General features: G+C 33.1%; 1 protein-coding gene across 1 annotated transcript in view; it reads right to left on the reverse strand.

Moving 5' to 3' along the window:
* Nucleotides 1-3,690: 3,690 nt before the first annotated feature.
* The window catches only part of LOC141550490 (cytochrome P450 3A4-like), a 34,453-nt gene continuing 23,625 nt past the window's right edge, over nt 3,691-14,518 (reverse strand). Inside the window, exons 10-13 of the mRNA XM_074281205.1 lie at nt 14,222-14,382; nt 12,700-12,926; nt 7,585-7,747; nt 3,691-4,458 (exon numbers count right to left, since the gene is read on the reverse strand). Of these exons, the coding sequence (XP_074137306.1) occupies nt 4,363-4,458; nt 7,585-7,747; nt 12,700-12,926; nt 14,222-14,382 (647 nt within the window). The 3' untranslated portion in view covers nt 3,691-4,362. The remainder of the gene's footprint in view (nt 4,459-7,584; nt 7,748-12,699; nt 12,927-14,221; nt 14,383-14,518) is intronic.

The raw sequence follows: 14,518 nt of genomic DNA on the forward strand, positions 1-14,518 counted from the left end.
AAAGGTTCTGAGATATTAGCAGTCCCCACAACTGAGATACACTCTGGACTCCAGGGGAAGGGAGTGGGGAAAGCAGAGGATTTAAAACTGAGAGTGTGGCACTAATGTCAATTACAGAAGACACCTCTTCCTGGTATGAGCAAGAGGAGTTTGGGAGGATAACAGGTATAGCCCCTCCTGGTGTCATCCTTCCTATCAGCCCTCTCTGGAGCTCAATGATTGGGTTTATGGGGAGGATACCTCAGTGTTTGGTTGGATGCTTTCTCTTTTTTTTCTCTTCAACATTTACTCTAGCCCCCTTTTTACATTCTTTCCTCCAGGGACCAGGTTTTCCACAAGTAAAACACACCCCTGGCCTGGTTGATTTTGAATGTGACAGTAAGTGGATAGTAAGAGATATTCTACCAGGGATGATAATGGTGGGCATGGTAAGGAATGTGCTACAATAGCTGCAGAGGGCTTACAAGGTATAATTTCTTTTTTGCTTCCCTAGTTCCTTTTTACTGTTTTCATTCTCCTCTGCCAGAATAACTGACAATTGTGCTGCAGTCTCAAGAAGAAATCCAATGTCAGAGTATTACCAATCAGAAATAGTCAGCTTAATTAGTTTAGTGATTGGTGAATAAAGATTATTAGCATAGTAGGAAAGGAACTGAACTTGCTGCACTACACTATCATGTTTGAGACCAAAGTCATTATCAAAAGCTTAGGCAAGTTTGCTGTCATAATGATGAGATTTGGTGCAGAGCAGAGAGTTGTGGGAACCCAAAAAGTTAGACTGGCAAATAGAAGTTTACTGGCACTGAGAAATCATCTTTTACTAGGAGGGTTACTTCCTCAGTGGCAAAGTCCCAAAAGAGAAGTAAAGGTCTAGCAGAGAAATCCTGGCTGAGAGATAAAGAGAGGTTAACACTAAGAAAAGCGTGTCTTCTCAGCGGGCAAGGCAGGCTCCTCGCAGGCAGCTATACCAAGGAGAGGTCCCTTGGCATGGCATGATTCCTGCTTTTGAGCCTCTGCAAAGAAATGAGCCCCAAAATTCCCTTTAAAAGAGATTTGAGATTGAAGTTTCAATTGAATGAGATTACTGCCCCCATGCTTAGATTTCCAGAAGAATGGGACCATTTACTATGAGTGGTCCTCAGCCAATTTTCAGCTCAATAGAGGTCAATAGCCCCCTAAGATAACAGAATAAAACTACTTTATCTTGATTCCCTGAGGTGGGTCTTTCCCAGAGACGAATTTCTTCCTTTTAAGGAGTTTCTCAAGCATTTACCTCATGGCTCTCCCCCTTTCAGGTCAGTGCAGTTTCAGGGGTTCACCCATCAATAATACATATTCCTCAGGATTTTGTTTAGTATCTTAGACCCATGTTAAATCAATAGGTAAAGGAAATGCAAGAGATATGACCTCTAGGAGCTTTTCACCCATAACTTGGGTGAATTGGTAATACCCCTTACCTCAGTCCCCTGAATTCCAATCTATTTTATGATCCTCCTCTGGATCTTCCAGCCAGTTTTTTGGTATCAATTCTTCATGTTCCCTTTCCTGACCAAGACAATCATTAGTTGATACAGATTCAGATAACCAAGTCTATATGAATAAAGGGTAAATTGAACAGCTCAGCAAAACTTATAGGATCCTCCCTGGGGATAATCTGGCAGTAACCTAGAGTTCTTCACACTTCCATGATTAAAACCATAGGTCTTCAGTGGGGAATGGGGAGGGTAGTTGGGAGAGCCCAGTGTTTCCTGGACAAATTTTGACTTGCATATTAAAAGGGTGGAGAGCTGGTGGAGTCTTTTGATACAAATGGACATAGATTAGATAGTGTAGTTAGGGAATAGTTAAGGAAAACATTTTCAAATGATTTAATCCTTTTACTGATTCTAAATCAGACTTCTGCTCTCCTGCCTTTGTCTCTAAAAACTATTTACTATAGCAGTCCCATTAAAGAGGTTGAGTTTCCTTATTCATTTGTTTCTGCTTTAATTTGACCTCACCAAAGCTGCCCCCAACAAAATCAGCAAAGTTTGGTTGTCACTAGTCAAATCAACATAATTCTGGCAAAATAAGGGACAGTCAGAACCAAATTTTTTTGTACATTTGAGAGGCACATGTTCCTTCTGGAGGAGAGTTGATGGGAACTGATTCAGCCTCCCTTTAGTTGATTTTTTAAATTTATAAATGTATTTTTCTCCATAATGAGATTTTTAAGTTCCTCAAAAGAAAAGACCATGTATTCTTCATTTAAATTCTTCACTATGACTAGCTTACTATCACATTTTTAGTTGGCTTTCAACAATTGTTACTGACTGATAAATACAAATATACAACTACTGCTGGAAGCATAACTAAAATACATGAAAATGTATGACTAATTGATTTTTAATGTTTCATCTGCAGCTTTACTGTCTCTTGGTTTCCCCTTTCCCAAAAAAGTAGAATTCACATCCATTAATGATTGCTTAACACATTCACCAATGCTGAGAAGCTTTATCATTTGAGACTAAAGAAACATATTTCTCTATCTGTGTCCCTTGAATAGTGCTGGAAGCAATGACCACCATCATCAGGGTATGTATTTTCTTTTTATATATTTTAGAACCACAGAACTGTTACAGAACTCTGATTCTGTGCCCTAAGGAGGGGGGTGTTATGGTCCTCAAGATTTGAAAAGATCCAAGAATTGTATTCTCTTCCATTGGTAGGCTTATCTTGAAAAACCACTTCAACCCTGGGAATGATTGTATTATAATCCATATTTTCCAGCCCTTCCCATTTGTAAAATCTCTAATTAAACTACTTGATCTCTAAAAACTGTCTCTAGACCTGCCTTTTGTGGCTCCAGCTATATTCACAGTTTAGAGACCAATACAGTAAAATTCTGTTAACAACATTTAGTCTTTCCACCAACATCATTTTATAATCTATCATTGACTTTTCTTTCAAACATTCAGAAGCCCATATTAAATAGGCAAAAGACTTAAGATTTATTGGAGAAGATTTTAAAATATCAGAATTCCATTGAATTTGCCATGGATAGAAGAAACATGTAAAGAGGAAGAAACTTTGATAAGGGTTGGCTTTCTAATGGCTCAAGTATTTTCTTATTTTTATTGTATCTCTACCAAATGATATCATTAGGTGAAAGAGATCAATCAGATAGGTATATAAAGTTGTTTTGACTGTTTACAAGTTTAGTTATAAATGCTTTTCTTTTACAGTTTTTAATTACCTAAAACAAAGCCTATTCTGCATTTAATAAATTGATAGTATAAATACCATTTTCATGCACAATAAGAAAGGAAACAAATGCTGAAGTTCTTAGGTGAATTCCTAGTTAGGAATATAACCAAAAGAAGGTGACTTACAAGGAATTCCCCAGTTCTGAACTCAATCCATGGAAGCCCAGGTCTTTTACCAGGGTTTACATTCAAATGTTTGTGGAAGGAATAGGAAAGGGGAAAAGAACTAACTGGAATATTTGTCTCCTTACCAGAATCATCAGTGGTTAAACTGGTCTTTGTATGAATAGTCTCATCAATTAATTGGCCAAAAAGATTAGGAAAATCAAAACCAATTGATTGTCCATCCAACTAAATGATACTTATATGATATTAAGGTATGCCAGACATTAAATAAGAGATTCCAAAAATTATCTTTAGTAGTTTACAGCAACAGAGTCAAATGCAGAATATTAAATAATGTTTTATTTCCTCCCAGTTACATATAAAGACAATATTTAACATTCATTTAAAAAACTTTTGAGTTCCAAATTTTCTCTCCATGTCCCTCACCTCTTCCCTCCCAAAGATGGGTAGCAATTTGACATAGGTTGGTTATACATGTTCAATCACACAAAACATGTTATCATCTTATGTTGTGAAAGAAAACACACTCAAAAGAAAAAAATGAAAAAAAAGTAAAAAATAGCTTGCTTAAATTAATTACAAAATATTAAAAATAAGTAATATGCCCCCACAATATTACCAATTTACCTTAATTGTGATTGTCAAGGATATTGATAAAAAATAATGAACAGGCACTCAATTCATGATTTTCTCTATGTTCATTCATTGAATCACGAAAATCTAGTAATATCAAATGACAATAAACTTTGAGAGGTTTTTCTTTTGATGAATTGGATCAATATATATAATACTTGATACCACTGAATATTATACAATGGTCATCAGACATGGAGATCTCCAAAAGAGCATCTGAAATGTACTCATTTCTTGTGGTTAAAAAGAAAGAATTATTTTTTTTCCTTGTTTGTTTCATAAGGTAAAGTAACTTTTGAAGTCCTAGGATCCAGTGTCTTTGCACAACAGAAGAGAAATCATAGAATGAGAAGAATTTTTATTTCTGGTTTGCCTTATTGGTTCTTGGTACAGCTTTCAGAACAATGGGAACAGTTGGTGCAAGGAGTGGCTGATTGCTTAACTTCAGAGGAACCTGCAACAGTAAAGAAAATTAGAGTTCAATAAGTAACCAATTTCAAACAAGAGAGAAATAAAAGTTACAAATGTTTATGATATTTATGGGAAAAAAAGATTATACAAATGAAGACAAAATAGTTAGAATATTATTATAATAGAATCCCATCACATTATAATAGAAACTATCACAAAATAGACAAGCAACCAATCAATATGTATTAACTATATATTCAGGTTTTTATTAATACTAGCCAATTATAAAATAAATTCAAGATTCTTGCTGAAATTAAGAGACTTTATTCATCCCATGACCAGTAACATTAAATATCTTTTTCTCATAAAACTGAGGAATTAAAAAAATTTTAAAAGGCCTGCTATATTTTGGTCTTCAAAAACTATATTGTTTGCAACAAAAAAAAAAATGTTGCCATTATAGCTAATTCAAATTAGTTATGCAGCCAATGATACTTTAATTATTTCTCTACTGGCCTTCTATATATTTCCATTTTAATAACTGCAAATTAACACTTCATAGCCTGCTCACATTAAATATGCCAATTGTGTTGAATTAAATTTGTCATGCAGCATAGGAAATTTCTCTACTTTGTTTTTCTAATAGTACTTTCCCCCCCCCCAATTACATGCTGATGCAATTTTTAACATTCATTTTTACAAAATTATGAGTTGCAAAATTTCTATCTTTTTCCCTCATCTTCCTTCTTCCTAAAATGGTGGGCAATATGAAAGAGGTTATACATGTGCTATCATGTAAAATACATTTATTTCCATATTAGTTGTGGTTGTGAAAGAAGTAACAGATCAAAAGGACAACAAAATGACAAAAAATACTATAGTAAGTGAAAAAATATGCTTCAATGTGCATTCAAAATCCACCAGTTCTTTATCTGGATATGGATAGTGTTTTCTTTTGTAAGTTCTTTGTATTTGTCTTGCATCATTGTGTTGCTGAGAAGAATATAGTTATATATAGTTGGCCATCACACAATATTGCTGATACTATGTACAATGTTTTCCTGGTTCTGTTCATTTCATTTTGCATCAGAATCAACATGTCTTTCCAGGTTTTCTGAAATCTGCCTGTTCATCATTTCATATTGCACAACAGTATACTATTCTATTTATATACCACAGCTTATTCAATTGTGGTTCAGCACTTCCCAATTGATGGGCATCGCCTCAATTTCCAATATTTTACCATCTTGTAAAGGGCTGGTATAAATATTTTTGCACATATAGGTCCTTTTCTCTCTTTTATGATCTTTTTGAGATACAGATCTAGTAGTAGTATTGCTGGATCAATATGGTTTGGTTGCCCTTTGGATAGAGTTACAAATTCCTCTCCAGAATTTTTAGATCAGTTCACACTTTTTCAATGTTTGTTTTATCCTCTGGTTCCAGAATATCTGCCAGTTTTCCTTAATAATTATTTGAAGCATGTTGTCTATTCCTCCTCCTGATGATGGCTTTCAGATAGTCAGATTCTGACATTGTGTCTCCTGGATCTCTTTTCTAGGTCAGTTGTTTTTCCAATGAGGTATTTTACATTTTCTTTTATTTTTTTATTCTTTTGAATTTGTTTGGTTGAGCTTGTTTTCTCATCTGATCATTAGCTTCCACTTACCCAATTCTAACTTTTAAGAGGTTGTAATCCCCTGTTATTTTTTGTACTTCCTTTTCAATTTGACCAATTGTATTTTTTTTAATTAATAATTTTTTTTAAATTTACCGGATATATGCATGGGTAACTTTACAACATTGACAATTCAATTGTACTTTTTAGAGAATTGTTTTCTTCAGTGGATTTTTGTTTTTACTTCTACTTGGCTAATTCTAATATAAAAAGAGTTGGTTTTTTTTTTTCTATGCTGTTGATTCTTTTCACAATTTTCTTACATTACTCATTTCTTTTCCCAGATTTCCTCATTTGAGTCTATTTCTTAATCTTCCCTGTCACCAAAATAACTTTCTATAGAGAGATTCTGCTTGTGTTGTTTATTGAGCATCTTCTTTTATTTGTTTTTTTTTTTCTTCTAAATTTTAACTCTGCTTCTAGAGTGGAAGGGGCACTCTGAAATTTCTTGTGCTAGTGAGTCAGGCTCTGGCTGTGTGTCTAGTGTTGCATTGATATTGCCTGAGGCCCTCAAGAATCCTTAGATCTGGTGCTATATTGAGAGGGTGTGATGGGAGTGTGGCAGGTTGTTGATGTAGGCCACAGAACTCTGGAAGTCTAGTGGAGGCAAAACTGGGACTTTAAAACTGGTGTCTGGCATGTGCTGAAGTCAGAGGGCTATTGACTATTTCAGGGTTTCCCAGCTGCTAGACTTAAACATTAGTTGTCTGGCCTCTGAAAGTTATCTGTTTTTGATAAAGTGGGGCTTTCCACTTGCTTCTTGGAATACTTCTTGTGCTGGACTGTGTTCCCCTTTTACCCAAGTAAAACAAACTTTACTGTTATTCTTTCAAGTCTCTTGGGTTCAAAGATTGCTTCACCCCTTTTTAGTTGGTTCTGTTATTCCAGGATTTGTTTTGGGACATAATTTTATAGTTAATTACAGGTGAATGTGGAAGAGCTATGATGATTTACTGCTTACTGTACCATCTTCCATTTCTCTACTTTGAAAATAAAATCATTCATGGTTCTCTTCAACAATGAGATTATCTAAACCAATTCCAGTTGTTCAGTGATGAAGAGAGCCATTTACACCCAGAGAGAAGATGGTGGGAACTGAGTGTGGACCATAACAGAGCATTCTCACTCCTTCTGTTCTTGGATTGCATTTTGTTTTCTTTCTCAGTTTTTTTTTTCTTCTTGATCTAATTTTTCTTGTACAGCAAGATAGCTGTATAAATATAGAGAGAGATACTGGATTTAACATATGTTAACATAATTGACATGTATTGGACTACCTGCCATTTAGGGGAAGGGTAGAGGGAAGAGGGGATAATTTGAAACAGAAGGCTTTGCAAGGAACAATGTTGAAAAATTACCCCCATGCATATGTTTTGTAAATAAAAAAGCTTTAATAAAATAAAATAAATAAATAAAAGTTAAAAAAAGAAAAGAAAGTCATTTTGGAAAAAAATTATCATAAGTACTGAGACAAAACATATGACTCCTTACCTGTGTCTCTTTACAAGTTGTGAAGGTAAATTCCTGCAGGAGTCGGCTAGTTGCAACTTTCATACTCATAAGTGCAAATCTCATCCCAATGCAGTTTCTAGGACCAGCACCAAAGGGCAGGTATACATAGGGGTTAATGCTCTCTTTGTTTTCCTTACTGAACCTGATTGTTCAAAATTGTAAAAGAAAAGAAATTAGGTTGGAAAGTGAAAAAAGAAGATGAAATTAAGAGGCAAAAGATATTAGTCATCCTCAAGAAATGCTATTAAGCCAACAGGCCAAAAAAATTTTTTTTTTTTTTACTTAGAATGGTGACTTTTCACCCCTAAAGTGAGCAGAATCCAACTGTAACAGAAAATTTAAAGTCAAAGGAAAAAAATGTAAAAACTAGGGGGAAAACTTGATCTTAAAAAAGCTATGAAGATGATGGGGAAGTTTAAAATGTAAACTCAGTAGAAAAAAATTATATAAAAAATCTATAAGCATAACCTCAAAGAAAAATCTATATTGGACAAAAGCTCCAAAAGAATTCCCAGAAGAGCAAACAAAAGGAGAAACTTTTTTTTTTAAGTAAAAATATATTTCAAAAACTAAATAAATTTGGGGGAAAAAATGAGAGCAATACAAGAGAATTGTGAAAAGCAAATTCACAACACAAAAAATTAATAAAGAAAATAACTCCTTTGAGAGCAGAATTGGCCAAGTAGAGAAAAGAGGTACAAAACTCCAATGAAGTAATTCTTTAAAAATTAGAAGTGGTCAAATGGAAGCTAAAGAAGCAATAAAACATCATAAAAAATAAAATGGAGTCAAATGAATGAAAAAAATGGAAGAAAATGGCAAATATCCCATAAGAAAATCAACTGACCTTGCAAACAAATTAGAAGATCATTTTAAAATTCTTGGATTATAGGAGACCCATAATCCAAAAAGAAGAGCGTAAACTTCATATTTCATTCAATTATATAGGGAAACTCCCCAAATATCATAATCAGAGAGCAAAATAAAAACTGAAAGAATTCACTGATCAACTCCAAAAAAATCTCAAAACGAAAACTGTCAGGAATATTATAGCCAATTCAAGAAGAAAAGGTGGAAGAATCTAGAAAGAAAGACCTCAAAATACTGTGGAGTGTAGTCAGCATCACACAAGATTTAGCAGCTACCAAGTTAAAGGAATAAAGGACTGGAAATATTATATTCCAGATGATCAAGTAACTAGGATTGCAACCAAGAATTACAAATCCAGAAAAAATGTGTATGTTTTCATAAAACAAAAAATGAAATAGGAAAATTCCAGGTATTCCTGATGAAGATACCAGAAATAAATAGAAAATGAGACATTCAAACATCAAATTCAAAGGCAATATAGAAATATTTTTCATAAAATAAATTAGATTAAAATTTTGATACATAATAAAGTTAAAAAGATTAATAGAATTTCTAAAAACACATATGATAAGACTGGAGTAAATTAAATGAGAATGTAAAGGAAAATAACCTTTTTTTTTCATCAGATATACATGGAATTTTCACAATAATATCATCATAAACAAATGTGTAAAATAAGACATAATGAATGCTCATTGGGGGACATAATGAATTTTAAAATTACATTTAATAATGACTTTTTAAAACAGATTAAATGTTAATTGAAAATTAAATAATATAATCCCTAAGAATTTATGTATTAAAGAACAAATCATAGAAATATTTTTTAAACCCATTAAAGATAATGACAAAAAATGAGACAACATCCAAAATCGAAGGGATGCAGCCAAAGCAATACAAAACACAATCAATGAATTGAACAGGAAACTTAAAAAAAAAAAAAAAAAAAAAAACTAGAAAGAGAACAAATTAAAATTTTCCTTTTAAACATTAAAATAAAATCCTAAAAAAATAAAAGGAGAGAAATCTTTAATTTTAAAAATAAAATTGAGATCTGGTTTGTGAAAAACATAAAATAGATAAACAATTTCTTAATTTGAATATTTTTTAAAAGAAGAGAAACAAATTATAAGCATTAAAAAGAAAAAATTTAATGCACTATGACTGAAGATAAAATTAAAGCAATTATTAGGAGAGGATTTTTTCCAATTATATGCCAATAAAATTAATAATTTACATTAATTGAATGAACATTTACAAAAATATAAATTGCACAGATTAATATAAAAGGAAATGAAATTCTTAAATTGATGCTAACTTCTAAAAAGAAATTTAACAAGCTATAAATTAAGCTCTCTATGAAAAAATTCATATGCCTACCTGGATGTACAAGTGCATTTTAGCAAATATTTAAAGAACACTTAATTCCAATATCATGTAAACTACTTGAAAAAAAATAGTTAAAGAATGACTTCAATGAAGTTCTTTCTGTAACATAAATATAGTCTTGATTTCTAAACCAAGGAGAGCAAAAACAAAGAAAACTATGATAAATTTTCTCTAATGAATATTGATGCCAAATTTTAAAATACTAGAATGTAATATATCACAAAAATTATTATGACAGGAATGTAGGACTGGTTACATATTAGAAAACTAATTCAAAGTTATCAATAGTCAAAGGAAATATTCTAACTACTGAGAAATTCAAATTGCAGCATTTCTGGATTGCCATTTCACTCCTATTAGACTGGCTAATTTGACATTAAAAAAAAAATGATCAAAGCTGGAGGCAATGTGAAAAAAAAATAAAGGTTCAACAAAAACTCTGTGGGCAGAGTTGTGAATTGTCCCAATCATTCTGGTAAATAATTTGTACCTATGTTCAAAAAATAATAAAATTGTAAATCCTTTGATCCAGCAAAAACAATATTATATTTATATCCCAAAGAGATCAAAGAAAAGGGAAAAACCCATATGGACATATATGTTTATAGCAATATTTTTATGGTGGCAAAATTTCAAATGAAAAGGTATGATTGGACAAATTGTGCTATGATTGTGATAGAATATTATTGTCTTAAAAGCAAAGAAAAAGGGGATGGTTTCAGAAAAACTTGGGAAGTCTTACGTAAATTTATGCAAAGTAAGGTAAATAAAAGCAGAAAACTATTCACAGTGACAGTAAAATTGTAATAATAATCGACTATGAAATACTTAGTTTCTCTGCTTAATACAGTGATCCAAAATTAATTCTAAAGTTACCATGATGAAAAATGCTATTCACCTCCAGAGACAGAAATAATGAACTCTGAATGAGATGAGGGACATTGTTTTCACTTTGTTTTTCTTGATTTTTTACACAAAGCTAAAATGGAAATATGTTTTTCATGATTTCACATATAAAACTGATTCATATTTTTGACTTTTCAATGGACAAGTTAAAGGCCAGAAGGAGGGGGGAAATTTGGAAATCAAAATGTTAAAAATACATGTAAAAATAAAAAGTAGACAAAAAGCAGATATCAAGAGATCTTTCTTAAAAAGATAGTGACAACATCTAAAGTACCTACTTTGACTTCAGAGCAATTCTTTCTGATCATGAAAATCCCAAACTACACTTGAAAGTCAAAAATATCAATAGACTCTCAACAACATGTTCTAATATCAATATTGTTTAGATAGTAGATATTCTTAAATTATTGAGAAATATAAGAAATGAAAATATAAGGAATGAGATTGTTTATCTGTTACAAAAGCATTGCATTTTAGCCTAAAAATTTTGGGGGGCTGTGGAATGCAGAGTGAATGGAAAGCGTGACATGGAGTAAGAAAGGCTTGAATTCAAATCTTAAAAGCTGTGTGACTCTGGGAAAGTTATTTAACCATGTTTGCCTCCATTTCCTTATCTGTAAAATGAGCTGGGGAAGCAAATAGCAAACCACTGCAGTATCTCTGTCAAGAAAATCCCAAATGGGGTGATGAAGAATCAAATATGATTGAACAATAACAAAAGAGTATACATGATTCTTTAAAATTCAAAAATGAAGAAGAAGAGGGTAAAAGAAGAGAAAATGGAAGTACTTATTATAGGTAACCTCTGTACCGTTTTATTATATAGTAAACTTTTTGAGGTTAGATACAAAGGACAAAGGAGATATAGGGCAACAGAAGGAAGTAAAGGATCAAGTCAGGATTTATTCAGAATAGAAGAAATGTGGCCATATTGTAGGCAGTAGGAAATGAGTCAATAAACAGGGGCAGAATGAAATTAAGTATGAATGGGAATGACAGAATCTGTTAGAAAAGATGGGATCCCTTGAACAAGTAGAAGAGTTAGTGTTGGGAAGGAATAAGGTTACTTCAACATGAGATACATGTATAAAGAAAAAGGTAGCAGAAGGCATCTAAGTAATGGGAAATGAGGAAGAGGAAGAAAAGAATTCACTGTGAATTGTCTGATATTTTAGTACAATATAAAATAAGGGTCTCAGCTGAGAGAGTGACAAGAAGGGTAGCAATGGGAGGTTTAAAGAGAGAATAAAATATTTGAAGAGTCACTATGTAGAAAATGATCATTAGTGCCCTTAGACATATAGCTAAGTGGCGGCAGAAGTGGGCTTTGGATTCAAATCTTCCTGACTCAGAGTTTAGCACAATGTTCTTTGTCTGATATGCCCTAAAAATTTAATCACTGTTAAGGGCTTAAAACACATCCACAAAAAAATGATTCATGGAAATAAGCACACACTTGTATTCATCTCTATTTATTGACCTTTGAATAGACATCCTACAGAATAGAATAATGAAAAAGAGATAGAGGTTATAAAATTTCAAAATCAAAGGGACTCAGAGGGCATATAGTTCAAACCCTCATTTTCAACTTGAAACTTATAACAAAGACCAATATTCAAAGCCCACTTCTGACACTTAGCTGCAAGGCTAATGCCAAGTCAATTAATGTATATAAGCTTCAGTTCCTTTTTTCATAAAATAAGAACAATAATGCAAAGTGATTCTGTCCAAGCTGCTGAAATAGCTATTGCAGGCATTATGCAGAGTTATGTGAGAATTTAAGTAACAAGTCCAAATTCATCAATCTAAGCAAGACACAAAACCAGGATTCAAAACCTGATCTTGTCTCCCAATTCAATATCCTCTCTACACTGTTTCAACTGACCACATTGAGTAACCTTTTCCCTTATTTAAAAACTAAATGTTTACCTTTCAGGGCGGAACTCCTCTGGCTCTGGCCAGTATTCTGGGTCACGATGAAGAACAAAGGGTGGAACCATCACCACTGTGCCTTTAGGAATCATTAGTCCATTGATCTCCACAGTTTTCTTAGCAACCCTCTCAATCCTGCCAGCTATGGGATACAGCCTGAGGTTTTCATTTATCACCATGTCTAAGTATTCCATCTGCAACAGGTTATCATATGTGACTGCTTCCTGAAAAAAGAACAATTCCAAGTACTAAGGTGACATATCACACCTACCTTTACTTACTTGGTCTTAGAATGATACTATACCAACTCCATCATATTGGTCACCCAATATTAGAGCAATAATGTCTTCTGGAGGAAAACTATAAAAATATATTTGCTATTGAACGTATGGAATATTGGGAGTCCCTGCATGGTCAATGTGCTAATAAAGTAGTTTGAAACTTTTGAGCTCCATCAAAGTGAGATTTGAATTTATATAATGCTTATAGAGCCTGAAACAAAACTCTTGACCTCAGTGAAGAAAGTTTTGTTTTCTTTTGTTCTTCTGGATTGTCTCTTGGAATAACTACTAGACTAACTATGAAATTAGAGTGGAATAGTAAACAAAATTTATCTCAGTTGAGTTTGTTTTAGATACACTTGAACCTAAGAGCCCTTCTGAATCTTCATTGTTCCCTTGCTTCCATTTTTTGTCATTTCTGCTTATCCCTTTCAAAAATGATTGCCTTTTCTCCAGAATCTAAAAGTCCTCACTGTCAACTCACCATCAATGTGGGGATGCTCTGATAATATTTAATAGTTTAATATTTTAGGATTTCACAACAGAAAAGACTCATGGGGCACATCTGTAATGGCAGTATGTAGAAAAGATATTTGGGGTTGAAGCAGAGAGGCTTTCCCAGTGTGCTTCATAACAGATAACATAGACAATTATTTGGAAGAGCAACTCTCATCATATCCTTCTGTTCTGATACTTCTATAGAGAATATTATGGGGATTGGAATACGGAAGAAATTCCTATTTCACAGTCATTACCTATCTCCGTGGGAAAAAAAGAAATATCTTGGCCACTTGCATACTAAAGAAAATGAGTAATATACGAAAAAGATCTGGTCCCAAATCAAGATGAGATGCAAATTGTCTTTCATTTATGTTCTCTAGATTGTTCTCAGCACCATTATAAGGAGCTCAAATTTAGTTTACTAGGTAGTCAGTAAGCTAGACACTTTTACAAATTTATTGCTTCTTCCTTCCTACTGCCACCACTCTGGTTTGGTCACTCATTACTGTTTAAGTGGACTTTTCCCAATACATTCTAAAGGCTATCCCTTAATTTGATAGGGAAGTAAGTATTTAAATGTTCCCCTAATAGTGATTATACTACTTGATTTAAAAGTGATGGAGACAGTCAGCAGAAGTGATTTTGACAAAGTTTCTGCTGGGAGATGAGGCAAGCAGGTGAACAGGAAGGGAGCTGGGAGTGAAGAGCAAATAGTTCTATTCCTCTCATTTTCTCACCTTGTTGGGCAAAACTTCATCGATCTCCTTCTGAAGCTTTTTCTGGATCTCAGTGTTGGTGGCCAGGTGATAAAAGAGAAAAGAAAGTACAGAGCTGGTGGTTTCATAGCCAGCAAAAAGAAAGATAATGGATTGGGCCAGAATTTCCTCATCACTCAGATCTGAAATCGAGGCAAGGAAATTATTCAGACAAAGTCATCATACCTTTGGGGTTTTTTATTAAAGCCTTTTAATTTTCAAAACATATGCATGGATAATTTTTCACCATTAACCCTTGCAAAACCTTGTGTTCCAATT

This window comes from Sminthopsis crassicaudata, chromosome 1 (genome assembly GCF_048593235.1).
Source record: "Sminthopsis crassicaudata isolate SCR6 chromosome 1, ASM4859323v1, whole genome shotgun sequence".
Classification (NCBI taxonomy): Eukaryota; Metazoa; Chordata; class Mammalia; order Dasyuromorphia; family Dasyuridae; genus Sminthopsis; species Sminthopsis crassicaudata.